The 27851-nt window shown below is 40.0% G+C and overlaps 1 protein-coding gene across 1 annotated transcript in view; it reads right to left on the bottom strand.

Moving 5' to 3' along the window:
• The window catches only part of LOC127639679 (semaphorin-3D-like), a 96855-nt gene that overhangs the window by 65213 nt on the left and 3791 nt on the right, over positions 1 to 27851 (bottom strand). The window contains exon 2 of the mRNA XM_052121826.1: positions 7522 to 7713. Within this exon, the coding sequence (XP_051977786.1) occupies positions 7522 to 7654 (133 nt within the window). The 5' untranslated portion in view covers positions 7655 to 7713. The remainder of the gene's footprint in view (positions 1 to 7521; positions 7714 to 27851) is intronic.

A 27851-nucleotide genomic window follows, 5' to 3' on the forward strand; every position in this document is an offset into this window, starting at 1 on the left:
GGTAGACCAACTCATAGGTTTCGACAAACCTTCAATCCTAAATATGTGGTCACAGCTTTGCAAAGTACAAATAGTTATTTATCGTGTTATTTATTTTTTTTTACAAACTACAAGCATAACCCTACATTGCTTATTTCAACCCCTTCACTGTAAGTTTTAAATATATACTGGATTTTTTTATACCTTTGTGAATCCAGTCATTGCGTGCCACAGAGCATTGACAGCTGCGAACACAGACATGCAGAGTGATATAAATGTTGAATTGACTCAGTGCTGTTATACTAAATATCAGCACACCTGGAGCACTGCTCGTCTACTGAGATTAGATCTTTTGGGCCAACCCAGTTACATTCAAAATATTTAGGGTTTAGCATTTCATGAGGTTTAAGATATTATATTTATATTAATAAACATTACCCTTATTTCAAAATATGTTTTGTGACAACCCAGTTACATTCCAAATGTTTTGAGTTGCATGTTATGGAGTTGAAGATATAAACGTCTGTAAATCTTTTAGGGGTTGAAGATATATAACGCATATTTATATTGATAACCCATGATATTTCTCTTTCAAAACATGTTTTGTGTCAACACTGTTACATTCAAAATGTTATGGGATGCATAGTATGGGGTTGGAGGTTAATATTTTATTTTAAAACAGTTTGACATTTCATTTTTAAAGGATGTTTTGCTTAAACAAAGTTACATTCAGGTTTTGGGGTTGCATGTTATGGGGTCAAATATTTACAATGTATATTTATATTTAAACATATTACCTTTCTCTATTAAAACATTCCAAATATTTTGGGGTTTTATGTTATGGGTTTAAAGATCTACATTTATTAGTGATGTCAGTCGATAAAATTGTTACTAGTGATTAATCACATAGTTTTTCATAGATAATCGTAGATTTTGAGAGAGCTGAAATTTGACTCTACTGTATATATATATATATATATATATATATATATATATATATATATATATATATATATATATACTTCTTTTCCAGTCAAAATGCATTCAGTTCCTTCTTAAGTAGGAAAACAATATGTAACAATAATGCTTTATTAACATTTTAAAAATAAAGCCTTTCACGGTATAAAGATAGAAATGCACTAAAAGAGCACCAATTCAAGTAACATTAAACGTTTCCCAAAGTCTAAAAGAGAGGTAAACAAATTGAAAGAACCAGTCCCCATAGGTTGGTTATTCATCGCAATGTACATTATATCTCTTATACTCTCATTCTCCACAACATTAATTGGCTGGCAGACATGCATGATTTGTGTCAGGACATCAGCGCCATCATCAAGTGCTACTTTGAAATCTACATGAAAAGCTGCATATGACTTATTCATCTTTTAGCGCTGGCACTGCTGACTTTATGATATTTCATCCGAATTGGCATTTTGGTGATAGTTATTAAACTGCATCCTACAGAGGCGACTTGTGACAGAAATTTCGTTATTTGTAGCCTCTGTAGGATGCAGAGATATCTGGGTTTGTTTTGTACAACAAATAGCATTAAGAGGCCTCTTTTTCCATCGCTTTGATGTTGTGTGTGTTTGTGGTGTGTATGTCAGAATAATAATGTCCGTGGACAAACCGCAAAGGTTCTGCCCTACTCCAACCAGTGTCCAGAACTCACAAAGAGCTGAATAAAACTCACAGGGAGCTGTGAGAAATGAAATGTCAGAATCTAATGTCAAATTGGTAAATGCGTTTATCGTGGACAATAAAAAATAATGTGTCAACAATGTGAAATTAATTGCATTTTGACAGATTTAATGTTTATATTAATTTTCTCTAAAAATATGTTTTGTGTCAAGCCAGTTACATTCAGAATGTTTGGAGTTGCATGTTCAGGGGCTGAAAATATATTTATGTTAATAAGACATCATTCATTGTAATTTCAATTGTTTGCTTGTCTGTCAGCAGAATTTCAGCATTTTACAGCAACAAGCCAAGTTGACCCAATTAAAATATAATGTAGTTTAGTTGAAAAGTTGAAAGTACATGACGCCTGCTTTTCACAAAAACATGCATTGTAGGTAGACCAATTATACAATCTTCTCTCCAAATCTCCAAACAATCAATACGCTTGATTGCCAAGATGCAAACCTGAACCATCATGTCCCTCAAAAGCTAGAAGCCTTGACTCACTTCTTTTGAAACCACCATATCAAGCCATTTCAAATGTCCATTTGTGTACATTGTTTGTATTTCCTGTCTTCTTAAATTTGGCTTTCAATTTAGACTCTGAGATACTGGCAAGCAAAACAAGTCACTCCTCTTCTTTAATGAATAACGTCTGGGTTTTGAGTCTTCTGCCCTACACTCATAAACAGATGGCATCCCAGAGATGATGCATACGTTTGGAGCTTTCTATTAACAGCCAGGGAGATAATGGGAAGCATATTTACACTGAAGAACAACATATTATCCGACGCCGCCACCATATATAGAAAACTCTACAAAAACTCTGCCAGTACACCAAGACAGCGGTTTTCCTAGAGAACTTGAAGACAGCCATGTTTTCCATTAAAAACAGGAGAATGTATGTGATACTGAGACTTTTAATGATTTCTCCTCAAGAAGTGAATAATAACTCTGCTCAGACTCACAAGCAAACTTACCCATAAGCTTAATTAACATGGCAAGTTATTACATACAAACATTTAAAGCCTAAATATATTCAAACAATAATGTAAATATCAAATTTACTAATTCCTTGTGCACTATCCGTATGAACTTGAGCAACCGTTAGCAAACTTTTCTGCCATTAATGAGGTGCTATGCATATTCATAATCTACTCAGTTTACGCAACAATGCATTTTGCATACTGCTGCTCCACACGGGTTCTGAGTAGCGATTATTCACGTATCTCCGCGATCGCGCCAAACTATTAGCACACTTGTACTGCTGAAAATATTTTATTGAAAATGACATGCCTTTTCCAAAACATTCAGTGTTAACTTGTTTTTCCATGACTTTTCCAGGACTGGAAAACACAATTTCTAAATTCCATGAAATTTCCAGGATTTTCATATCCCGTAATTACTCGAGCTGCGCCTCCCCTGGGGCTCTCTGGCGTGGCCCAGGGGAGGCTCGCCTCACCAATTGAAAATCTCTGCACTAAGAAAAAATACACATGTTATAAATATATTCTATGAAAAACCTAAATATCTTATGCAGTGTTGTTTCTAAAACAAGATAAATCAAATTGATCTTATTTTAAGGATTTTTAGATATTTTTACAGGAAAACTTATTTTTATCTGAATTATTATCAAGAATGTGATTTTTGCCCTAATAACAAAGGTCTTACAAGATAAAAATAAATAATGATCCAACGTGTATTTTCGTGTCCGGTAACGTGAATGTAAAATGAATAGAAATAGCATTATGGCTTAGCATAAAGCTGACAATTTATACAAGGTTTATTTCTATTTGTTCTGCTCCAATCTTACTTCTCTGTCTGCTCGTATGAATGTAACACATCATAAGAAAGTATTTCACCGCTGTTCAAATGCACTTTGGATGGCATCATTTATATGTATAAATGTTTTCCATCTGATAGGACTAAATATTAAATGAAAAAATGACAAAAAATGCTAAGTAATCTTTTCAGTAATTAAAATTATTTTTGAATGTAACTGTATTCTAATTATCTTTGATTTAAATTGTAACTGTAGTGGAATACAGTTACTTATATTTTGTATTTTAAATACGTAATCCCATTACATGTGTTCTGTTACTCCCCAACCCTGTATATATATATATATATATATATATATATATATATATATATATATATATATATATATATATATATATATATATATGTCAAATGAAATATATATATGTATATAAGTTTATTACTTGCCTGAATAATGACTTGTACTTATTATTGTTTAAAATGATCATAACTATTTACGATGATGTTAAATGGAGGTTGCCATCTTTTTTGCAAATGCTCTGCTTCACATACACACAATTAATGCGTATATGCACACTGCTATATACTAAATAATATAAATATCTTCATTCTAAGATTTAAATTTATTAAACAAAGGACATGTATAATATATGTCATTATGTCAACATTTGATAATTTTTTTTTTTTTTAAACGGAAAAATTTTAAAGCTATAAAATTAAAAAGGCTAATTAACTTGGTACATTTACAGGAAGCAGAGGTTAATGGCACTGTTCCCCTGCTGTATTGTGTCTTATAAAGCAGACTGACCCTGCTGATGTCCCCTCGGGTCAACGGAAATAAGGAAAGGCAGCCTGCATTATAAGCTAATAGCATAACTTCAATAAAGTCTGCTTCAGAAAAGAGGCTTAGAGAACATAACTACTGTTGCAGACAAGATTTCATCATTAAAAGAAAATACATTTTAAATCAAGCTGTCAAAAGATCAATGATAATGTAACAAAGAAATCTGTAATGAAGAAAAAAGACCAAGAAAAGTTACATAATGCTAAAACATCTATGACTACATGTCTCCTAATGTGCATTGTCCTCAGTTTGAGAACGTATTCAGAACGCTTGGACATCACTGAGTTTAAAGTGTGTTTAAATGGATAAGTGGTTAGAAAGTTTTATAAAGAAATAGTTCTTAGGTTTAGGTTATTTAAGTTATTTTAAGTGAAAATCCTGACTTTCCCCATAGCTCTTCTTTGAGCATTCATGAGTGCTTGAGAGAAGCTTGTGCAAGTTGTGAAGCAAAAAGAGTGCAAGTTCTCGCCTGAACATATGAACAAGTTTCTCTCATGGACAAATACAGTAAATTCTAAACGTCTGTTCCCTGATGGAGGGAATGAGATGTTGTGTTGATGTAATGACACTAGGGGTCTCTCTTGAGAGCCTTGGTTGCCTCTGAACTTGAGAAAAGACCAATTAAATATTGGCAAATAGAAATTGCACGTCCCTCCCCTGGACATAGGGGTACAAAGGAGGGCGCAATACGGCTGTTCATTCAAGTTTTGCACTGAGGAGCCGAGAATAAGGTTCTGCCGTTACAGCAGTAGGTACAGTGTTGTGGCAAGAGGGACACAACGTCTCATTCCCGCCAACAGGGAACGAGGGTTACAACAGTAACCTAGATGTTCCCCTTCTGTCACTCACTCAACGTTGTGTCGATGTAGTGACACTAAGGGTCCCTATCCAATAATGCCACAACACTGAACCATGTTACGTTAACTGCTGATGCAGGTGCAAGCAAGCTGTTGCGTGCCGAAGGAGCAGACCACATCAGGCTGCTCATAACCTTCCCCAACGCCCCATAAGACATCATATACATTTTAGGATCCCGGCATCCCTGAGGGGGGAACAAGCGATGTGACAAGCATGGGAGCATGCCGCGCCAGCCGCGGCCTTTTCTCTATATATATTTTCTCTTCATAGGGCATTTGATGCAGCTGGGGCCATCTAATGCTATCACATGCATCGGGGAAGGTGTTATTTTCCAATCCAATTCTTTCAGGGGGAAAAGACCCTGCGGAGACCAGGCAAAAAGCAAACAAAGAGCAGTTCGGAACGTCTAAAGCTCCATGTGCGATCCAAATAGGTGCGCAAAGCATGCACCGGACACAGCAATGATAAGGCTGGTTCTGTCTCCTCCCGGGGCAGCGCTTGCAAGTTCACTATCTGGTCCCTGAAAGGGGTCATAGGAACCTTGGGCACGTAGCCCAGTCGGGGTCTTAGGATGACATGAGCATCTGCCGGAACGAAGTCCAGGCAAGTGTCGCTAACAGAGAATGCTTGCAGGTTCCCAACTTGATGGAAGCGAATGCTATCAGGAGGGCCGTCTTCAGGGAGAGGGCTTTTAGATCAACCTACTCTAGTGGCTCGAAGGGAGCTCTCTGAAGGCCTGCAAGGACAACGGAAAGATCCCATGAGGGGAACAGGCATGGCCTGGGAGGATTGCCCTTCCCTGAGAAAGAAGGTCCTTCCTCAGGGGAATTCGCCAGGGAGGTGCTGTCGTGCAGAGCGTGAGATCCAAGCACCAAGTCTGAGTGGGCCAACAAAGGGCTACAAGAGTAACTTGTTCCTCGCCCTCCCTGGCCTTGCACAGGGCTTGTGCAAGTAGGTTCACTGGGGAAAAGCATACTCACACATCCCCCGGGGTCAGCTGTGTGCCAGCGCATCTATCACAATGGGAGCTTCCGTCAAGGAGTATCAGAGCAGGCAGCGGGATGATTCCCGAGAGGCGAACAGGTCTACCTATGCTTCGCCCCATCTATTCTGAATCAGCTGGACCGCCTAGGGATGGAGTCTCCACACTCCACTGAGCATGGCCTGTCGTGACAGCGCCTCCATTGTCGTATTGAGGCTGTGAGTGGCGCCCAGTGACCTTGGCCGCTGCTAACTCCAGCGGAGGAGATGGCGGGCGAGTTGCGACTTGCAACAAGAGTGAAAGTCACCTTGGTGAGTTATATATGCTACAGAGCTGTCTGAATGGATCAAGACGTGCTTGTCCTGAAAGAGTGGGAGGAATCTCCGCAGGGCAAGAAGTACAGTCTAGGCAGTAGATGTGCCAGCCCAGCCGCGGTCCTGTCCAGGAGCCAGTGGCTGCGTGGCCATTGCACCTGTCGCTCCAGCCCAGATTCAAGGTGTCTGTGGTGACAACAACGTGTCTGGACACCTACTGTAGGGGGACTCCCATCCGCAGAGAACAGAAGCCTGTCCAGGGTCTGAATAGGGTACGGCAGAGAAGGGTGATGGTCACACAGTGGCGCCATGCTCATCTCGGGACTCGAGTCTGAAGTCTCATATGCATCAACCCGAGCGGCACAGCCACAGCTGAGGATGCCATATGCCCTAGGAGCCTCTGGAACTACCACATTGGGACCACTGTGCCTTGTCTGAACAAACTTAGGCAGTTCAGCACTGGCTGCATGCGCTCGCTTGTGAGGTACGCGAGAAAAGAGATGCCGATGTCCATGGTCCCGTGACTGTATGGCACAAGACCGCCATGAGAATGGTGTGTATGGACACCGGTTTGGTGAATCGAGGAGTGAGGAAGCTGCTCTTTTGGGTACCACAGCCCGGTCGGGGTGTGGCAAAATGTTTCCCTGCTGGCCCCCCAGAGGTGAGTGGAACAGTAGTGATAACATCAGCTTGCTGAACACACAACCGCTCAGCTTCGAAGAAAAAATATGAATGAACAGCCTTATTATGCCCTCCTTTGTACCCGTATGGCTGGGTGAGGGACATGCAAATTCTGTTTGCCAATTTTTCATTGGCCTTTTCTCAAGTTCAGAGACAAACGAGGCTCTCAAGAGAGAACCCTAGTGACAGAAGGGGAACTCATATACGTGCAAAGAAAATAGCTCTTGATTGTCAGTATATGTAAATAAAATTAACATCAATCCAAATTTCTTTTTCTTTTTTCATTATTTAGAATTTGCACCACCTATTTCAAATTAAATTAAAATTTTATTCAGATTGAGCTAAAATGTAGATTAGTAACTGTAGGCTGCATGTAAAACATAGTTTATGTGAGTTCTGACCTGTATGAGAAAGCTGTAGTCGTGCAATATTCTGGCTTCCAGCATTACTTGACCTTATAGGCAACAGCGACTGGAGCAGAATGACCAGTAGTGGACAATATTGCCCAGTCCTCCACAATCCAACAATCCTCATCTCCAGCTTCCTGTAGTCTGTCAGTGAAGGATGTCTTCTGTCACATCACCTTTGTAGTACTAGAAATATAACAAAGAGAAAGCAACAATCAAAGTTTTTATTGCAAGCTGTGGTAAGATGCAACATTTTTAACACAATAAATGCTCAATCTATAAGCACATACTAGTGATACATCAGACAGGATGAATATTTAGCATCAAACAATAACAGTGTCTGCTGTTTGACATGTTGCTTCCGAATGTTCATGTACCCTGAAATCTGCACATAACTGACAAATGCCATACCCCATCTCCTGAATTACTGTCAAGTGCCATCCCACATCAGACCTAATTTCAAGTATGTGCATCTTTCACAGTTTCGGGTTCTCTTTCCATGGAAACCTGAAAATAATTGTGTTAATATAAACAATGGTGAGTGCTATTCGGACAAAGCACTTTGTCTGAAAACCAAAACATTTACTTCACTGGCACAATATTTTAAGGTTGGGGTTTAAGTTAGGGAGTAGAGTTAATAAAATATGTATTCCTGATCATTTTATTACATTATTTACAACTAAAAATACAACTTGCTTATGGAGCTACCCTGTGGACATTTCACCTCAACAGTACTTCCAGCTTTGGCCACTTGGGACAGTGGTTCAAAAATCAGTATGCAAAGACAATTTCAGCAGCAGAACTTTCGATCTCCTGTCACCAAATTCAGAGTGTGATCAGTTTCCAAATCTACAAATTGAAAGACTTGGGCATGAACAATTTATTTTTAAGTTGTTTTGAATATCAGCCATATCACCCTGTAGCTCAAGTACGGTTGCTCACCCTGAGGTCTGTGTGGGTCCTAATGCCCCAGTATAGTGATGTGGATACTATACTATAAAAATGCACCGGATGAGATGTTATACCGAGGTCCTGACTCTCTGTGGTCATTTAAAATCCCTGGCCAAATTCCTCCCATTGGTCCTTATTAATCATGGCCTCCTAATAATCCCCATCCATTTAATTGGCTCAATAATTCTACTATCTCCTCTCCACCAATAGCTGGTGTGTGGTGAATGTACTGGCGCAATATGGCCACATTTGCACCATCCAGATGGATGCTTCACACTGGTGGTGGTTGAGTCCCCTGTTCACTGTGTAAAGCAATTTGAGTGTAGTGTCAGATAAGTGCTATATAAATGTAATGATCCTTTGTAAATTTTGAGGAAATATTGTTTCATAATTGTTTTGGTGAGTCTTATCTGCTGTCATTAAATTGTATTAATGTAACGTGTGTATATACCATATATCGGCACTATGTCAGTCATTGGTTTTCATGCTTACTAGAAACTGGTAAAAAACATAAAGGTTGACAACTAGAACACACCACAAAAAAAGTTTCCAAGTTGACATTTGAGGTATTGCCACAAAAATCTTCCAATGTCAAAATGTATATCTTAGACAGACTTCCATTTTAAGACAGAATTTGCCTTGAACTCATTACAAATGAAAAAAAAACTTTTTCTAAATCAAACTGAAAATTTGCCTCAAAATTAAAATGCTCTAGGAGACGACATCCACCGTCTGGCATGCTATCACCATCCGATGTGGTTAACATTTTCCTCTGGTCAAAAGTGCTTCTAAAGTGCTTAAACCACGAGAGAAAATGGATGCTACTTCAAGAGCGACAAATTCTCTAAGGGCAAACATGATTGTTCAGTGCCAACTGGAAACCCAGTGCCTTTACATCGTGTAAGAGGTGCACCAAGCTTGTGACCATGCGAGAATGAGGCTCACACAGAGCGGGAAACTGGAACATTGTTTAGAGAAAAGCTCCCAGGGCTAATCAGCTGCCCAGATCATTATTTTCTTTCCTTCAAGAGGTCACACTATGTAAACAAATCGGATGTTCAACCAAGAAACACTTGAACAGCTTCATCCTGTACATGCTGAAATACAACATCTAAAGGCCATGTCAATGGACATGCAGTGCCAAGCAGTAGTTCAATCTTCCAACTTTGATATGATGCGCAGTATAGAAAGTCCAACAATTGGTAAGCTCATTGAAAGTGTAGCATTTTTTGTGTTGGCACTCAGGGGGAGCTCTTTTCCCATGATGAAGGTATTGTATGTTAGACCACAGAGTGCCACTTAGACTTGTGAGAGAACCCCTGTGGATGGGCTCAACATGAGAAAAATGGGATTGGGCTCAAACATATGCAAAATGAAGATAGGCTTTTTCTATTGTGGAATTTGTCAACCCAAAAGCCCATTAAGCTTACTCCAACTCTATTCAAATTCCTTAAGTGATGGAAACCAAATTCTCCCAAATGGGGTCTGTCTTTGGTACACTGATTTATGTGAAATGAATTATCGTGAAATGTATTAAAGGGATCATTCTCCCCAAAAGTTTGTCTCATGTGGTTCAAAGACTTCCTTACTTTGCTAAAACCATCCCTTTGATTGAACATTTCAACATAAAAATCACCTTGTGCTTATTAGTCATATGATATCCTTGATTCATTAACCTTTTTGAGTTAAGAGCTTGCAAATTAATGGGTTGGAGAAGAGGTCAGGTTTATGGGCATGAATCGGTAACAAGTTATGCCTGCAAGACTGATTTACACTTCACAGTTGTGATATCTCAACAGGGTAAGAGCACATGCCTGAGGCTAGATTTACTGCAGTGGCTAAAGCACAGGTGCTCAAGAAGATATCAGAAACTCTTATTATCTTCCTTCATTGACTCAAACATATTAATATTCTTGAGAAACTGGCTCGCTGGTCCCAAACACAACATCCACTGGTCCTCAGCCACTCCGCCCCCTGGTAGATGGCAGCGGGTCCTCTGCGAACGGACAGATGGCAGCGGGTCCTCCGTCCCCTGGCAGCTGGCAATGGCTCCTCCGCTTCCTGGCAGATGGCAGCGGTTCCTCTGCTTCCTGGTGGACGGCAGTGATCCCTGCTTCCCCTGATGGGCGGCAACGGCAATGACATGCTCTTCCTCCTTCCCAGGATTCGGCACCAATGTGGCAAATCAGGTTCTCAATGTGGAAAGGATGAAGTGTGGACTGAGTGAACAATCCATGTCAGACATTTAATAAACACTTTTCAGTGTATAACAAAACAGAAACACACACTGATTTTCAGCCAGCTAAGTATAAACATAGAGACACACACAGACAAGAGTTGTGCATCACTCTCTCTCTTGAACTGCAGTTCTGGCTACACCTTATCCCTCTCCTGGCCGATTGCAATCATTCTCCCCCATCTGTGCCTCATAGCTCGGCTACCCCACCCCATCAAGCTAAAGTATTGCTGTAGAGATTTGACTTTCATTAACTTGTTCCAGACAACAGTTAGTGACCAACCTTTTCAATATGAGGTAAAACAACAACCAAACACTCATTGTGGGAAAATCGTTAAGCTTCGGGAAGAGGAAGTAGTTGATGTTAACTCTTTTCCAGGTGACAAAGCCACACAACGGGAACCAAGAAACAAATGGCAGCTCCCTACGGATATGAAGTCTGTTTCCTTGGAAAAATAGTTTCCTTACAATGTTTAGGATGCTCAAGAAAAACAAGGACACTCTAAACTTGAGCCTCTTGAGTCAGGTCTGAAAAATGTCCTATTTACAACCTGTACAACTTTACAGTCCTATTTAAAGCTCTGGGTTACTGACTGAAAGGTTGGGGGTTCAAGCCCCAGCACTGTCAAGATACCACTGTTGGGCCCTTGAGCAAAGCCCTTGACCCTATCTGCTCCAGGGGTGCTGTTTCATGGCTGCCCTGTGCTCTGACCCCAGCTTAGTTGGGATATGTGAAAAACTGCATTTCATTGGCTCTGTACCTGTACCTGTACTCTGCACAATGACAATAAAGTTGAATCTTAATCTTAAAGAGTAACTTTCAAAATTCTCCTACTACTGCTTTCTCAGTCAAATGAGGAATACAGTCAAGGAGCTACAATCACAGGTGGTGGAAGTCTGGTGCTTTTATTTTCTGGCCAGACCTCACAAGTTAAACACACTGAGATTTCTCAAGTACAAAAAGCCTCTTAAAGGAAGGGTGAAATACTGCAAACAACTTAAGGGGCAGAAAGGAACACAATGATCCATGCAGTGCTACAGATAGTAAGGGACTTTGTCAAAGTAATGGATGAACACTCTTACTTCCTCTTGGGTTTGTGACTGGACAGAATAGAGGGAGCAGCAGGGAGTCTTGCTCTTGCCCCTATTCTGCAAAATCTCTTCAGACTAGGTCAACTCTCTCTGTAAGAGTACCATTAAAATGTAAGTATATATAGACTAGTGGCACATAATGGGATTGCATTCAGTTTGTTTGAGTGGCCTGAATGGGCCGGGCATGGTAACACTGGCTTGACCATTTGTGTGAGTTTGGGGTGGTGATTCTCTGAACAGTGGAAGTCATGTGTGTGTTTGAAACTTGTTCAAAAGCAGTCATAACTTTAGCAATTCTGTTTGGTGCCACTAGAAGTGCAGCAATTACACACATTATCTGTTGTAAAGTTAAAAGAACAGCTAGACATGGGCCAACTGTCAAATATGTCCATCTAGCGCATATTTACTTATAAAGTAAATTGATAAATAGCACAGATGGATGCAAAATGTTCATGTTCAGCTTATATATATATATGTTTGTAGACTACAGCTCAGCATTCAAAACCATAGTGCCCTCCAAGCTTGATGTGAAACTCCGGGCTCTGGGCTTAACAGCTCGCTGTGCAGCTTGATCCTGGACTTCCTGTCAGGCAGACATAGGTGGTTGGAATGGGCAGCAATATCTCCTCATCACTGACCCTCAACACTGGAGCAGGGCTGTGTTCTCAGTCCACTCCTGTATTCCCTATACACACATGACTATGTGGCAACACATAGCTCCAATGCCATCTTTAAGTTTACTGACAATACGACGGTGGTAGGTCTGTTCACTGACAATGATGAAACAGCCTACAGAGAGGAGGTGCACACTCTGACATGCTGGTGTCAGGAGCACAACCTCTTCCTCAACATCAGTAAGACCAAGGAGCTTGTAGTGGACTTCAGGAGGAAAGACAGAGTACACAGCCCAATCACCATTAATGGAGCACCGGTGGATAGAGTCAGCAGCTTCAAGTTCCTCGGTGTCCACATCACTGAGGAACTCACATGGTCCATCCACACTGAGGCCGTTGTGAAGAAGGCTCACCAGTGCCTCTTCTTCCTGAAACGGCTGAGGAAGATTGGAATGAACCACCACATCCTCACACAGTTCTACACCAGTACTGTAGAGAGCATCCTGACTGGCTGCATCACTGCCTGGTACGGCAATACCGCCTACAACTGCAAAGCCCTGCAAAGGGTGGTGCGAACTGCCAGTCACATCATCAGAGGTGAGCTTCCCTCTCTACAGGGCATATATAACAGGCGGTGTGTGAAAAAAGCTTGGAGGATCATCAGAGACTCCAGCCACCCGTGTCATGGGCTGCTCTCACTGCTACCATCAGGCAGGTGGTATCGCAGCATCAGGACCTGCACCAGCCGACTACATGACAGCTTCTTCCCCCAAGCAATCAGACTTCTGAACACTTGATCTCTCATGATCAATAATCAGCACTACACTTTATTAATCTTATAACTTTATTTTAATTTGTATTGTATGTTGTGGCAGGGCGGAGGGCGGGACCGTGTGTGTAGGATCACGAGTTCTCGCCACTACCGTCCACCCCAATGGAGCAGCCGTTGGCCATCTGCCGGGGGACGAGAAGCCCAGCCGCCTAAAAGAGGACGATGGTCGCCGACCGCGAGGGGAGAAGGGGCTCCTAACCGACCGCCTGGAGCGGTCAGGGTCGCTGCCAGGGGCGCAGGAGTCGCCTCCCAGCCGCTGAAATGCGGCGGGGTTTAAGACCGCCGACTGCGAGCAGGGAGGGGCTCACTGGCGACCGCCTGGAGCGGGAGAACCGCTGCCAGAGGCGAGGGAGACCCTTCTGTTCCCCGAGAATGCGGCGGGGCATTCCGTCCGCAAAGGGGCTGAAGGACTGCCTCTGATCCGCCCGTAGAGGTGCGGCTGTCGTCCGATAGAGGGTGGAGATGGGCCGAGGAACAAGCTGTGGCGTATCGGAGAACTGGCAAGTTTTTTTTTGTTTTCATCTCTCTCTCCTCTCTCTCACTGTCGCTCTGCGTTGGACTTTTCCCTCTTTTAAATTTTACAGTGTTTTTTGGGGGGTACTACACTGTTACAGGAAGTACCCCCCATTTTAATTATTTCTGTTTCCCTCCCCTTGTCCCCTCCCTCGTCCAGGTAGATGGGGATGACCTGCCGGCAAACTAGACTTAAAGCACGCCCTCCCCTAGGGAAGGGGGATGTACGTCAGGCCGGGGGCTCCCCAGCCTGAGAGAACGAGGGAGGAATGTGGCAGGGTGGAGGGCGGGGCCGGGTCGTGATCCTACACACCCGGTCCCGTATTAGGGCCTCTGAGGGATAAAGGTCGACTGCAGGGGATCGTGCGGGAGAGAGAGATCGTTTACGGACATGTCTGTCATGTGTGTGTTTATGTTGTCTTTTAAGTTTATCATTAAAACTATTATTTATATTGAAAAGCCGGTTCTCGCCTCCTCCTTGCTCATCTTAAACCGTGTTACATATGTGTATTCTATATTGTGTGTATTGTTTACTGTACATTGTATATTATTATTGTGTTGTGTAATTATGTGTACATTTGATATGTAAACTGTGTTGTGTAAATATGTTGTTTACTGTAACTGGTATATGTCTCATCACTGTCATGACTGCTATGTTGCTCGGAACTGCACACAAGACTTTCACCTACTATTGCACTTGTGTACATGGTCGTGTGACAATAAAGTGATTTGATTTGATTTATATATATAAAAAGTGCTAATACTAGCACAACCATTGATTGCACATGTGTGTCGCTGGAGGCAACTTTTGGAAGAACTTGTAGTGCAAAATTAATTGGCCCATTAAATTTTTCTAATCAGAAACATTAAACTGTATTCAAAGTAAATTCAAAATTTAGCAACCACAGCTACTCTCAAAGAGAGATGCAGAAAATTACTTATTCATTTGGAGTCTTACAGTGAATGAACAGGGGCTGGTCCTCACATGAAGATCTACACTGAGGTGTGAAAAGATCTGCTACCCCGTGAGCAAACAACACTGGACTCAACCAGCCAAAAAACAAGCAACCTAGTCGCCCATTTAAACACACACAAAGACACCAGCTTAACATGGTAAAACATGCATCCAGGGATGCTTAACTAAACACATTCAAAATTAGATCTATTCTTCCAAACTACTGCCATTCAGGTCAAAATCACAGAATTTTCCTCAGGCCATGTTTCTCCACAATTAAGCTTTTCAGGACATTAACACAATACATGCCAGCAGCTCTCAGAATAAAGAATGCTTCTTTTTAGGCTACAAGAACTAGTTTGTTCAAGTCATTAGGAAGACTTTGGTTTTCAGGAAGGATTACAGTTCCTTTGCAACATAATATGTAACAAATAAGAAAGAAATGTGTGCTAGAGGGCGGGATGGTTGTCTGTTTGAACTCAGATGACAACATTAAGTAGTGAACAATAAGGGTGCGTCATGTTTTCCAAGAAGGTACAAGGAGTAGTAGTGCCATCTGTCACCAGACCTCCAACCTGCTTGCATTTATATGATTGCAAAGCTCCACATTTTCAATCTACTTTTATTTAAAGTAATTTGTTAGTTTGTTGGGACATGCATTAGAATGTTTAATGCCCATAAATTGGGAGTTGAGCCAAACGCCATCCAGAAAGTTGTCTTTTCTTTTGAGTTATTTCAAAGACAATTGAGTAAGTGTGTACATCTAAAAGCAAATTGTTGCAATAGTTTTATGTGATCATTTTATAGTAGATTATTGATCAAAATGAATCAAATTTAGTAGTTTAGGCCAACTGTGATTGGTGATAAAGCAATCATGTGACCAATTAGCTGGACAATACCTCCCGCACCTCTCAATAAATGGACCCTTCAGGCAGTTTATGGAAACAGGTTTGCTTCATAACCAAAAAAAAAGCATGACCATGTCACATAGTTCCTGTAAAGCATCAATGGTTTGCCCTGTGCATCAGAGATTTATCAACCTTACAGCCACACAACTCCTACACCAACACCCCAGTGATCTCAGACATCACAATAACAATCTGCTCCTTGCTGTTCTGTGCTGAAGTCTGGAATCTCTAGATCAGGAAAGTACCTCTTCTTCACATACCAGCTGAACATCTCCAGACACCTTCTACATCTGGCAAGATGGGGTGCAAGAAGATGAAGAGAGACAGGTTTACTGTCCACTTCAGCTGTTTCCAATGTGAGAGGATCCAGGACTATTGGCCACTTCCACCTTTAGGAGTGATGTCATGGATGCTTTAAAAATGACAGAATGGACCTTCCAGACCAAATGCATTTTGCATTTGAAAAAGCTAGATGCAGCACAGTGTCTAAAAATGTGACACTCCTGCGCGAGATGTGGCGCAACTGTCAAAGACGTCCATCTAGCTCGTTTACAAAAACTATTTCAAAAACTCTTGGAAAATAGCACAGATGGACATTACATGTTTGATGTGAACAGCCTCAGAATGATATTTAAAAAGACATAAAATGTATCTTGTCTTGTCCAGGGTTCTGGGTTCTAAAATGAACAGCATTTATTAGTATTTCGTGTTTTGTTCACTAGGCATCATAGTTTAACACACTAAATTTAACGTTGATAACTGAATTCTAGATTTAGTTTATTTTGTAAAGTGTGTGCGCACGCGTGCGTGTTTTGTAGTATCTTGATAATACAGAGGTCAGTAATATGTCAACAAAACTGTATAAGATTAACTACCTAGTTGTTGTCTGGAAGTTTCTGCTTTTTTTGTCAATACCATACGTTCAGTATCCAAAAACCCCATGGGCTCCATGCAACAGCTAATTGCGCTTGACATGGGACAATTTCTGCACAGTTAATTCTACAATTGTCGGGTGGGGGCCATTGAGTGAAATTCCATTGGTATTCCGAGGTGCTTTATTCCCATAAATGCTCCCTCAATGATGTCCATCATCACCACAAAGCATCTAATAAAAACAACATTCCTGTTTTCTACATCCTGAACCCCTGCCATTGTCTTTAAAAAATGCTCAGTTCTCATCTGGGAACCATGAAGCAACAGTCTATTTCAGATGGGAAAACTGGGCTCAAGACATGGACGAGCAATTAAATCTGTTGTAATTGCCCCATAGTTTTCACTTTCTCCTCCCAAAAAAACTAATAATTAATAGTTTTTCAATTTGTAGTACTAGCTGGAAATTATACTGCTATATTTTAATGCCATGACAGCCATAAATTAGTGAATGCACCTTTGCTGGAAAATGATGGTATACAGTAATTACACAAGTTCCCATGTTCACCTAGTCCATGAAGCATAAATGTTAAATACACAGATTGTTAAGAGTAAACAAATCTGGCTTGCTGTCCTTAAATGAGAGGTCTGTCTAAGTCCAAACCAACAGTCAGTTTGAAGAGAATATTGCTGACCAAGTAATTTAAAGTCAAAATGTTTATAGAAACTTACCAGAACAATAACTTGTCCAGTTTAATAGCACAGACATGTGAAGGTAACACTTTCGCCCCCTAGAGAACTGAGGTTTTTACCACCACAGTAAAGCAAGAACTCATGTAATCCCTTACAAACAATCTAGAGTTCTGGTAAACTACAAATTTGCAACTCATTATTTTCACATGCAAATGAGCATTTGCCACAAAGCTCATTTACATGTGAAAATGATCAGTGTCGAATTTGCAGCAAGTTTGTGCATGTTCAACCAGACCATGCGTTGACAGTGCATTACCAAAGTGCAAATGCCTTTTTGCATTAAATGTTACTAGCTTAACATTTTGACCGCAACAACAAAGAAAATCCAGTTTATTTAAATGTCATGTAAATTTTGCTTTCTTGCTTTGTCTGGTTTTTAGAGTGAGACGATTTTGATATCACCATATTGTTGTGCATGTAAACATGCTCAGTGTTCATAACATCACACAAAAAATTTTAACTTTTCAACAAAGTTAAGGCATAGTGGCAACGCAGCACTGGCCCAATTAGGCAAGACACGTTTTCGTCAACTGGCCCGCAGCTCTCTTAGACTGACTGCAGGCTAGCAGGATATCCTAGTTCTTGAGGCTTGGGAAAAGGGAAAGTCTGAACAATTTGTAATCTGTCAATTTACGCTCTACTACAGAAGGTTTACCTTCAACATATACTGTAAGTGATTGTGTGTCAGGGCCCATTATGTCTCACAACATTAAAATAAACAGCCATTGGTCTGTGTATTTTTAAAAGGATGTCTAACATGTGAATCTGAAGTGTTTGAAAATACAGTTAGACAAAGTTTGTTTGGGGCGGGAATGAGCTGGGAGGTGTGGAATTATCCCAGCTCAAGCATCCTGTAATGTTGTGGTATTCATTCCAGACAACTGATAGTATTACAAAACAGAGAGGGAGTCAAACAATACATGTTGCTCACCAGAAAAACAACAGTACTTTTGTAATGTTCCCCAGAGAAAATTAATTCCATACCACAATGCTTAACCAATCCGTCATTGGCTAAAGCAATGGAACAGGGAAGTGGCAAGTAGAACAATTGGCAATATTTCTCCTCATTTCTTCATTTCCAAGGATTCAGTATGCTGCTAGTAATTAAGGCGACAACTAAAGAATATCCTTCACAGTTCTATGACCTTGTGGTGCTGTGTTGCCTCAAGCAGACAACTCCTCTTTTCAAACTCTTTAAAACTCAGCATGAACCTACCAGGCAAAGGATGGGATGATTTTCCCATTAACTGTTTGGTTGGGGTCTACATAGGAGACTTCCTCTTGAGAATTTCTGGGTCTTCGCCTTTGAAAGTCATGGCTTGCACTTGGCCCAGCCACATTTGGATCAAGCTAGATGCTAGACATATTCTTCGAAAAGAGTGCATTGGTCAGGGTATGGAAGGAAAAATACATTTGTATATATGTAAAGTCAGTGGCCATGCCCATGAAGTTTTGGTATTTTCATTCAAGCATGTGTTAAGTCTTTGGTATTTTGTGGGTATATTCTCCTGGTTCGCCATTGTGTCCTATTATAACGTCGCTGTCTGAATATAAGCACGAGCATGGAAAAACTATTTTTCTTGCAAAATGAATCTAAAATAACATAGTCACCTTTAGCACATAAATAGAATTCTATCATTACACATCTGTAAGAGATCTGTTCGATATTTAAAGTGAACAGAGCGGAAATACACGGTTTTCTTATAATGCGTTCCAATGGCGGATGTTCAGTTACAGACTTGAGTCTAACTGTTCGTGATCAAAGAACTCAGTTGGTAGGTTATCGATTGCTAGATAATTTTTTTGGGATATAATCTGATCTTTCACTTACTATTTTAGATCAAAATCTGTTTTATGATTGGGGTTTTTAGTCCGGTTGTTGAGTGAAGCGTTTAGTTTTGAGATGCATTTTCTGGGTCTAACACATAAATTGCAGAACTCGCAGTTGTCACTCGCAGTTTCTTGAAGATGGAAATAGGGGTTGCAACAGTATGAGATTTTCACGGTATGACAACCATCTAAGAAAACATCATGGTATACAGTATTACACAATTATTATTATCAGTTACAATGACCCTTAAAGGAGTGAAAACAGAAGGGGTTGGTTTTTTGGTTGAACAAACACTTTATTTTAATTGGAAACTTGAAACCATTTTTTTAATGGAAGTATGTGTAAAATAAATCTCCCTTCTGAAAATAAATAGAATAAATAAGAAAGCTAACATAATTATAATAATAAACCAAATTCTAAACATGATATAAAATTTACATGTTATATATAAAATTATTTAACATGTAAAAAAAACATGTTATATAATTAAAGCATGTTAGTTTACATGTTAAATTAAGTCTAAATGAAAATCCTGGCTGTACCTTTAACTCAGTGGTTCTCAACTGGTTTTGCTTCAGGACCGATTTTACATTGGAAATCAAGTGGCGACCCATAATAGTAAAAACGTAACCTGTATTTAATTTATCCTGGGTCGCATTTCCTTTTATGTTGCATAGTTTTGTTCATGGTTTTCAAGTACAAGGACATGCATCAAGTGACATTATTTTTTCTGTTGGCGAAACACATCTTGATACTTTAACTACAACTGCCACTGTTGATATAAAATGAGGTCTAATAGATTCTACCTTTAGATTATTTCATATGAAACTATAACATTTTGTCAAAATATAACAGTTACTTTTACACATTTAAATTCATGAAACAATTTTGTAAAGGTGATGATGTTTCATGAAAAAAATAATTTGCGAATTGCACAGTGTTGCTCTTTTCCTCCTCAGTGTTTTGGCATGTCAGGGCTGCCTACTATTTGATGGATAGAACTGAAATTGGTCAGCTTTGAGGTCTGCCTCCGCAATATCGAGGGAAGCCTGGTTATTGCACGCATGCACCAGAGAGAAGAGTATATCATGATCATGAGCTGGTTCTGTTACACACGTGCAAAAGTGCAGATGAGAATCGTTTAGCTGATTGCGAGATTATCATTAAATCTGCCTCGGCAGTCCTAAATAGTCTATCACCATGGAATTGTTCTTTCCCTGCTGTCCGCGACCTAGTCCGACTAGACCTGCAACCCACCAGTTGAGAAACACTGCTCTAACTCACACACACACTCACTTATGACAAACCCCTTGCCTCACTTCTCTCTTTTTCCCATTACCGTAGATAAGCAAATGTACATGGTATGATAACTGTCTATTTCATACCGTGGTATACCGTGAAACCGGTAAACCACTGCAACACTAGATGGAAATATGGCAACCGTATAAGGCTGGTATAGTCTACTTTTTAAAGCCACCTGACATTATGTATGCATGAATACCTTTGGTTATAAGTCACAGACCCAGCACGATATAGGAAATCTCTTCACTGCACTTCAGCTGGACAGCTGGGGCCAGTTGCACCAGCTGTGTGTAAGTTAAAACTTAGCCTAATTGTGGCGTAAATGGGCACTAAGAAATAATTTACACACTACTAAATATTTGAGTGTTGCGCCATTAAAAAAAGTAAAGTAAATGAATAAATGAAAGCACTCTCTCTATTCGTGGCTGTTGTGCTTGCTGGTCACTCTCTCCCCACTCTTATGCTCTGGCAAGCCTTTTCTGGTCTCCATCCACCATCACTATAATGAGAGACAGGTGGTAGAGATAATTACGACCCAGGTGATGAGCCTTCCTGCTCTCCCTCTCCCCCAGACCAACACATGACCCCCCCATGCCACATGGAGATTGGACAGCAGTGATATATTTTATTCCTTGTCAAGAAACATCAATATAAATGAAGACAGCCCATTCATTAGAATTTGGTAGTGTAAATGGGCTGTATGCAATGCATTAGAAGAATAGAAACACGAACCATGTGTGTCTTACATTCTTTGCGCATTAATTACATCCTTGTTGAATGTCAGGCATATTTCTATGACAGTGATACTCTCCTTAAATATGCATGGAAATTGTGGTGCTCATCAGGACTAATTGGATGTAGGCTGCATTAAAATATAAAGATTGTAAGTTTTACTCATATTGATCTACTGAAACAAATCATGGCTTGTATTAAAAGTGATCAACAGCACTTTGATATAATTTGCTGGTGGAAACCCCAAATTGCAAATGCAAGAACAAATTTTAGACTTTGTGCCGAAAATAGATGTGGTTATAAGATATCTTAGTGCAATGACCTATTACAAGGAAAATATCAAATTGTGATTTGCTGCAATTTATTAATATACAAATACACCCACAGATATAGCACTCCCACCCACGCCCACTTGCGCTTTGCGCTGGCACGAAGACTCTGCTCAGAAATAGCGCTCTCACATTGCAATAAAATGCAGTCGTAGCTCAGAATTCTTCATTGAAGAAATTCTTAATTACTATAGAGAAAACTAATGGTGAAAAATAATTATAGAACCAAGTCTGCTTAAAGAAAGGGCTGTCACTGTTACTCTCTAATAAAGCTGATCTTTTATCTATATTGGGAGTTTTACTACAAAGGAGGTGCTAAAGCCAGCTTGTAAACATCACCGTCTAGACACATGTTGCTTTGATGTTTGTTCAGTCTAAGATGAGAGAATGCCAGGCAACACCTGCTAGAAATAAAACCATTTTTTTTCAGTGTAAAGACAAAAACAATGCACATCCAACCTTGCCAAAAATCCACAACAAAGGCTTAACTGCCCGTAGAGCCAGTTACATTTGGTAAACTTTCAAAGAAAAAGCTGGTTATTTAATGTTCAACAGAAATGAAGCTCAGCTTCAACAATAAAAATATTTTGTAAAATTACTTAGCTTTCTCTCATCCATGACTTCATATTGTCATTAATAATTGAAGTGCTCTTTGATAATCTCTTTAATTAATTACAATTAGCTTGATTCATGCATGAGGTACCTCATAGTGTATGTCTGACCACACTGACAATGTCAACAAACTCCTGCTCAGCAGATGATTCTGAGGTTTCGTCCATTTTCCTCCCTGGTGGTCCGAGTGACCTCGTTTCAGGCAATGGATGTCACACCACCCATAAAGTAGACTGTCATGGATCGCTGTGGAGCAACCTCAAGTATTCAGACATTTGGACTGCAGATTAGAGTCTAAATCAAGCCGTCAGTGGAGCCAGTTTGTTTATAATTGCACGAGTATTTTGTCTTTCGCCTCTTTACTTTTTATACGCTCTTGTATGCTGTATTTGGAACGGATTGTCTTTAAACTGGGAGTTTAAAGACATTGTCTTTTATGGATTGTCTTTAAACTGGGACTTTTTTTCCTTTTGAGTATTTATTCTTTGTTGGGTTTGTGTTTGCTGACCAGTTCCAATAGTGATTATCAATACATAGAGGTTAACATAGGAGACTATTTTTTTAAATCACTGGAAACACAATTCACACTAACTTCTGACACCCATCATTCACACACAATCCCACCATTTCTATGTTCATTCACAAAAAGTGAAGTGTGTAATTTCTACACCGGTAGCATCACCAAATGGACGCCTGGTTTTCAAGCAGGTTTCTTCTGATCACTGCCCTATTTGGCATTGGTCAATCATAATGACAGTCACACCCCAAACTCACACAGTTGGTCAAAGTGTCTAATTTATCCACCACTAGCGCCACCAAAATACTGTAAGTTCAGAAAAAGCCCCCCCAAAAAACAACAAAAAAAAAGTGTGCCGGTTTCATCTGGGCCTGATTATACGGAAAGGCAGTAGAATTAAGCAAAGTATTTCCAGAGAGACTCTTGCATACATTTGCATGTTCCCAGGGCATTTGAAGGAACATTTATTTACAGCAGTGATAGACCAAAATTAAATGGGCTGTTCTTGCTGGGGTCTGTGAAAGCCGTTCATTAGTTTGAGAACTGTTTTAACTCACATGACATAAGACCTGAGAGGACATTAATTAAAGCTAAAAATCAGTTACATTTAACTTTGAATTCCCTTTGCCAAGCCTTTGAGAGCACTTTATAGATCCTTCCTTTAAGGATTCTGTCTAGAGATGATCGATGAATCAGCAGGGGTTGACCTGCTCACTAAAAAATGTATATGTTTCTCAAGGGTTGCCAGGTCCCAGTTTTTCATTCAGAATTGCTGGTTATGATGTGGTTCTTATAACAAAACAGTGAATTTGCAGATGAAATAATGTGTTAGCAGACATAGGTAAACTAGGTAAAAAAAGTCTACATATGAAGTAAAAGTAGCATGGTAATACATGCATTTATATTATCCAAGTAACCCTTAATGCCTGTTCTACCTCAGTTTAAATACAGTATATTGCATTTTGTCACTTTGTAAATTTCACTATATCTTTCAATGACGATGTCCACTTGAAATTTTTTAATTCTGCTACTAACATAATACTAATAATAACTAATAATACTGTAGCTCTACAAATGAAAGGAAAGCTGAAAAAGCAAAAGAAGGTCTCTAAACTTTGCAGGATAAAAACAAAAATAAACCAAAAGCTGTTTTGCTGGACTCTGCTAATTTTAGCAGTTTTTCAGACATTTTTGAACTAGTCAGTCTGGCAAATTTGCTAGACTGCTTGAAGACCAGCTTAAGCCAGCAGTCATTTTAGTTGCTTTGAGATTTGTTATTGGGTTGGTTTTGAGCAAGTTTTGATTGGTCAAAATTGGTTTTGGTTAAGTTTGTATTGGTCATTGGGCTGGTTTTGGTCTAGTTTTGATTGGTCTCTGGGTTGGTTTTTGTCTCACGTTGGTCATTGGGTTGGTTTTGGTCTAGTTTTGATTGGTCATAGGTTTGGATTTTGTCTCTCTTTGATTGGTCATTGGGCTGGTTTTGGTCTAGTTTTGATTGATTATTTGGCTGATTTTGGGCTAGATTTGATTTGTCATTGGGTGGGATTTGAGCTGTTTTGAGTGGTCTTTGGGTCAGTTGTGGGCCAGTTTTGATTGGTGATTGGACTTGTGTTGGACTAGTTTTGATTGGTCATAGAGTTGGTTTTGGTCTAGTTTTGAATGGTCATTGGTGTGGTTTCGGACTAATTTTGATTTGTCATTGTGCTGGTTTTGGGCTAGTTTTGAGTAGTCATCAGGTTGGTTTTGGGCTAGATTTGAATAGTCATTAGGTTGGTTGTGGGCTAGTATTGATTGTTCATTGGGTCAATTTGGGGCTAGTTTTGATTGGATATTGGGCAGCTTCTGGGCTAATTTTCAATGGTCATTGGGGTGGTTTTGGGCTAGTATTGATCATTAGGCTGGATTTAGATTTGTTTTGATTAGTTTGATTATTGAGTCGATTTTGGGCTAGTATTGATTGGACATTGGAGTGGTTTTAGACTAGTTTTGATTTTTCATTGGACTGGTTTTGAGATTGTTTTGACAGGTCATGGGATGGTTTAGGTCTAGTTTTTATAGGTCATTAGGCTGGTTTCTGGCTATTTTTATTGCCCATTGTGCTGGTTTCTGGCTATTTTTATTGGTCATTGGGCTGGTTTTAGACCAGTTTTGAGTGGTCATTGTGTTGGCATTGAGCTAGTATTGATTGGACATTGAGGTGGTTTTGGGCTAGTTTTGATTGGTCATTGGGATAGTTTTGAGTGAGCACTGATTGGTTATTGTGGTGGTTTGGGCTAGTTTTGATTGGCCATCTGGTCAGTAGCTTTTTCACACAGACCTGGCAACCCTGATTCTCTTCAACATTTGCTACTCGACAGGAGTTAGCTTAGTGATAACTTTTTCTGCAAGATGTAAATGATTTAAACAAAGTCATTTGATCCAAAACAGATAGTAAAAGGGATACTAAATTACTAGGCAAGCTTTAATCCTTTAGCTAGACCAAATACACCCTTGTACCTTTGGATTGTACCACATCACACACTCACAAGAAAAACAAGGCCTTTAGGATGATACAAAAAATAACCTAAATCAACGATGATAGCGAGCCCCATGATGATGGGGTTTTTATCTACGTCCACAAACTCTGCTGATGCACAGTCCTCTATAATCTCCATACGATTTATCTTTGTCTCTTTGGCCCTGAAGAATTCCAGTGCTGTTTGTTTGAAAGAATAAGAAAGCAGAGCAAGAAACCCATACCGGGAGGAAATGTTCCCTGTGGAGCTCTGACATGCCAAGACCTTAAGGGTCATCCAGCCAAGGCTGAACAGATTGGCTGTTGTATCTCTGCCTCAGGTGGGGCCTCTGTTATATGATGGAGTGGAGGAGTGGAATGGTCTCGGCTAAGCATCAGCAGGGTATATGTGTCCAAATCACCTCAGTCTCTAAAGTTTGGTAAAAATTGACCAAGGATATTCATTTCTTAAACATTAAAGAAATACTGAACATTTTCTGAATTTTTGAATCAATGGTGAATATAATTTTCTTCACTTCATAAGAATAGTTTTTTTATTTGTTGTACGACCATTTTAAATTGTACATCAAAACTGCATGAACTGAAAAGGAATTTACTTTAAACTCTATGTGGAATATACTGCTGATGGTATATGGCGTATGGGATAGGGTTTTGTTTGGCAAAGTACTTAGTGTAAACTCAACCCAAGTGTAGTGCTTTATCTTCACTCGAAATCAGTGCACAAAGTGAGCCGGTATGTACCTGTAAGAAGTACCGGTGCATACGACAGAATGATGTCACAGTTTGGCAGCAAATCTTCGAAGATGGCAGTACTGTTTCCCAGAAGGAAAAACACTCATATGTGCCCCACACCAGGATGCACAGAGAACCCCCAGAATAATGTAGATACTCTCAAGAAAGGAGTACCAGCACAAATTTAATTCCACTTCAAGCACTGCAAGAAATACCGTGCTGCTAGCTTCATGGAATAGGAATTTATGGAATTACTATTTTTCAATTTAATAATGTGCATAGAATATCTAATGTGTAGAATAAGTAAATTATTCTCTTACATGGTATCATTCTCTTTCATGACTCTTTCCTGTTTCGCAAGTAAACAATTCTGATTATTGTAAATAGACTTCCATTGCACAGAGCGCCTCATACGTTATCCCAATTCTGGATGAATAAACAGCTGCACTTTACACTGTTAGAGTCACTCAAAACAATGGATGAAAAATATATACATGATTCATGACAGCCACATTGTCTCCACACAACTCAAGTGACCTCGCTGGCTCGAAAAATAGCAATCATTGAAGTTTGAGAATTCCTGCTGAAAAAAATAAACAGCTTGCTGGTCTTAGCTGGTCTAAGCTGGTCTAGCTGGCCTCATAAGTACTCAAAAGCACTCTTAAACCAGGAAATAGACTGGCTTGACCAGCTGGGAGTCCAGCTAAGATGTTATCAGTGATTTTTCTTAGCATGGTGAGCAGTAATAGATCACAATAGCTTGGCTACAGAATTCAGTTTGGCTGAATGATGACGTAGTTTCAGGACACAACAGTGCGTGTTACTATTATTTGTCGAAACAGCTGGTTGGGTGTTTAGACAGAGCTTCCTTTCTGACTGCCCTACATGGAGCCAGTTACAGCCTCATTTCGGCCTTCCTGGGGTTGGCGCAAGATAGCAGGTTAGAACAGATGCAATAAGGGAAGGAAGTACAGTGTGAGCCACAGCTCTTGTTTTGGAGCTGATAGAGTACGGACAATTAATTAAGAAAATAGAGAGGCACCACAATGGGTTACTGAGTCATTTACGATGAATGTCGTTTGCTGTCTCACCAACACACACATATGGCGAGTGAGCTACTGAGAGTGATTCGTTAACGATGGCAGTCTATCTCTATCTCTGGAGGTCTGCCCAAGATCCACCTGCCTAGGATTAGCACAAGTTCCCTTTCAGACACTTTATTAATTTGTTTAGACACACTTCTGCAGAGACTGAATTATCTTTTAAATAATGATTTTTGTTATGGTCATTGCTCATTGTTAGGGTTAGAATGTGAACAAAGTCCTAAACCTTATTATTTAATCCCATAAATGTACATAGAATGAGGGACCTGAGCCATATTTAGGGACAAGAGACTTGGGGTTGGGCTCTTCTAACTTAGGCTAGTAAGTAACCAACAAGCACACACCCAGAATAGCCTAGCAACTACCTAACAATGCCATAGGAACAGCTCAAAACGTCACACAGCAACACCTTAACAACCACACAAAGCCCTAACCAGATATACATGTGTAGATGCCTCATTAGAAGCTGTTCCTATGGACCGTGAAACATTGGTGTGTCCACCGTATTGGAGAACCGTTTGGAGTCTTTTCCAGCCATTCATTCATTTCCATTTCCAATTTCCAAATTTGATTTGACATACACATTAAACAATACGGTAGTTGATCACAAAATTCAGACGTAAACAGAATATTGATAAAATGCTCTTAAAAATAATGTGAGTGAATACAGAAAATGAGTTTCTATCAGTCGTCCCTCAATGCGAGTCAAAACTATGACTGCTGCTTGAACCACACACCCCAATCATAACAACGATTCAATCACAAAGCTTTAAATAAGGTGATTTAGTCACTTCCAATTCAGATTCAACAATACATACCAAAGCTTGCAGACAAATGGGTCCTATTATGAGAGTGCTTCTTTTTAAGTGCAGTGCTAAGCGATACGTCATACGTACAAAATCAGTCAGCATGGCCAAGGAGGTTTGG

The sequence above is a fragment of the Xyrauchen texanus genome, chromosome 48 (genome assembly GCF_025860055.1).
Source record: "Xyrauchen texanus isolate HMW12.3.18 chromosome 48, RBS_HiC_50CHRs, whole genome shotgun sequence".
Lineage (NCBI taxonomy): Eukaryota > Metazoa > Chordata > Actinopteri > Cypriniformes > Catostomidae > Xyrauchen > Xyrauchen texanus.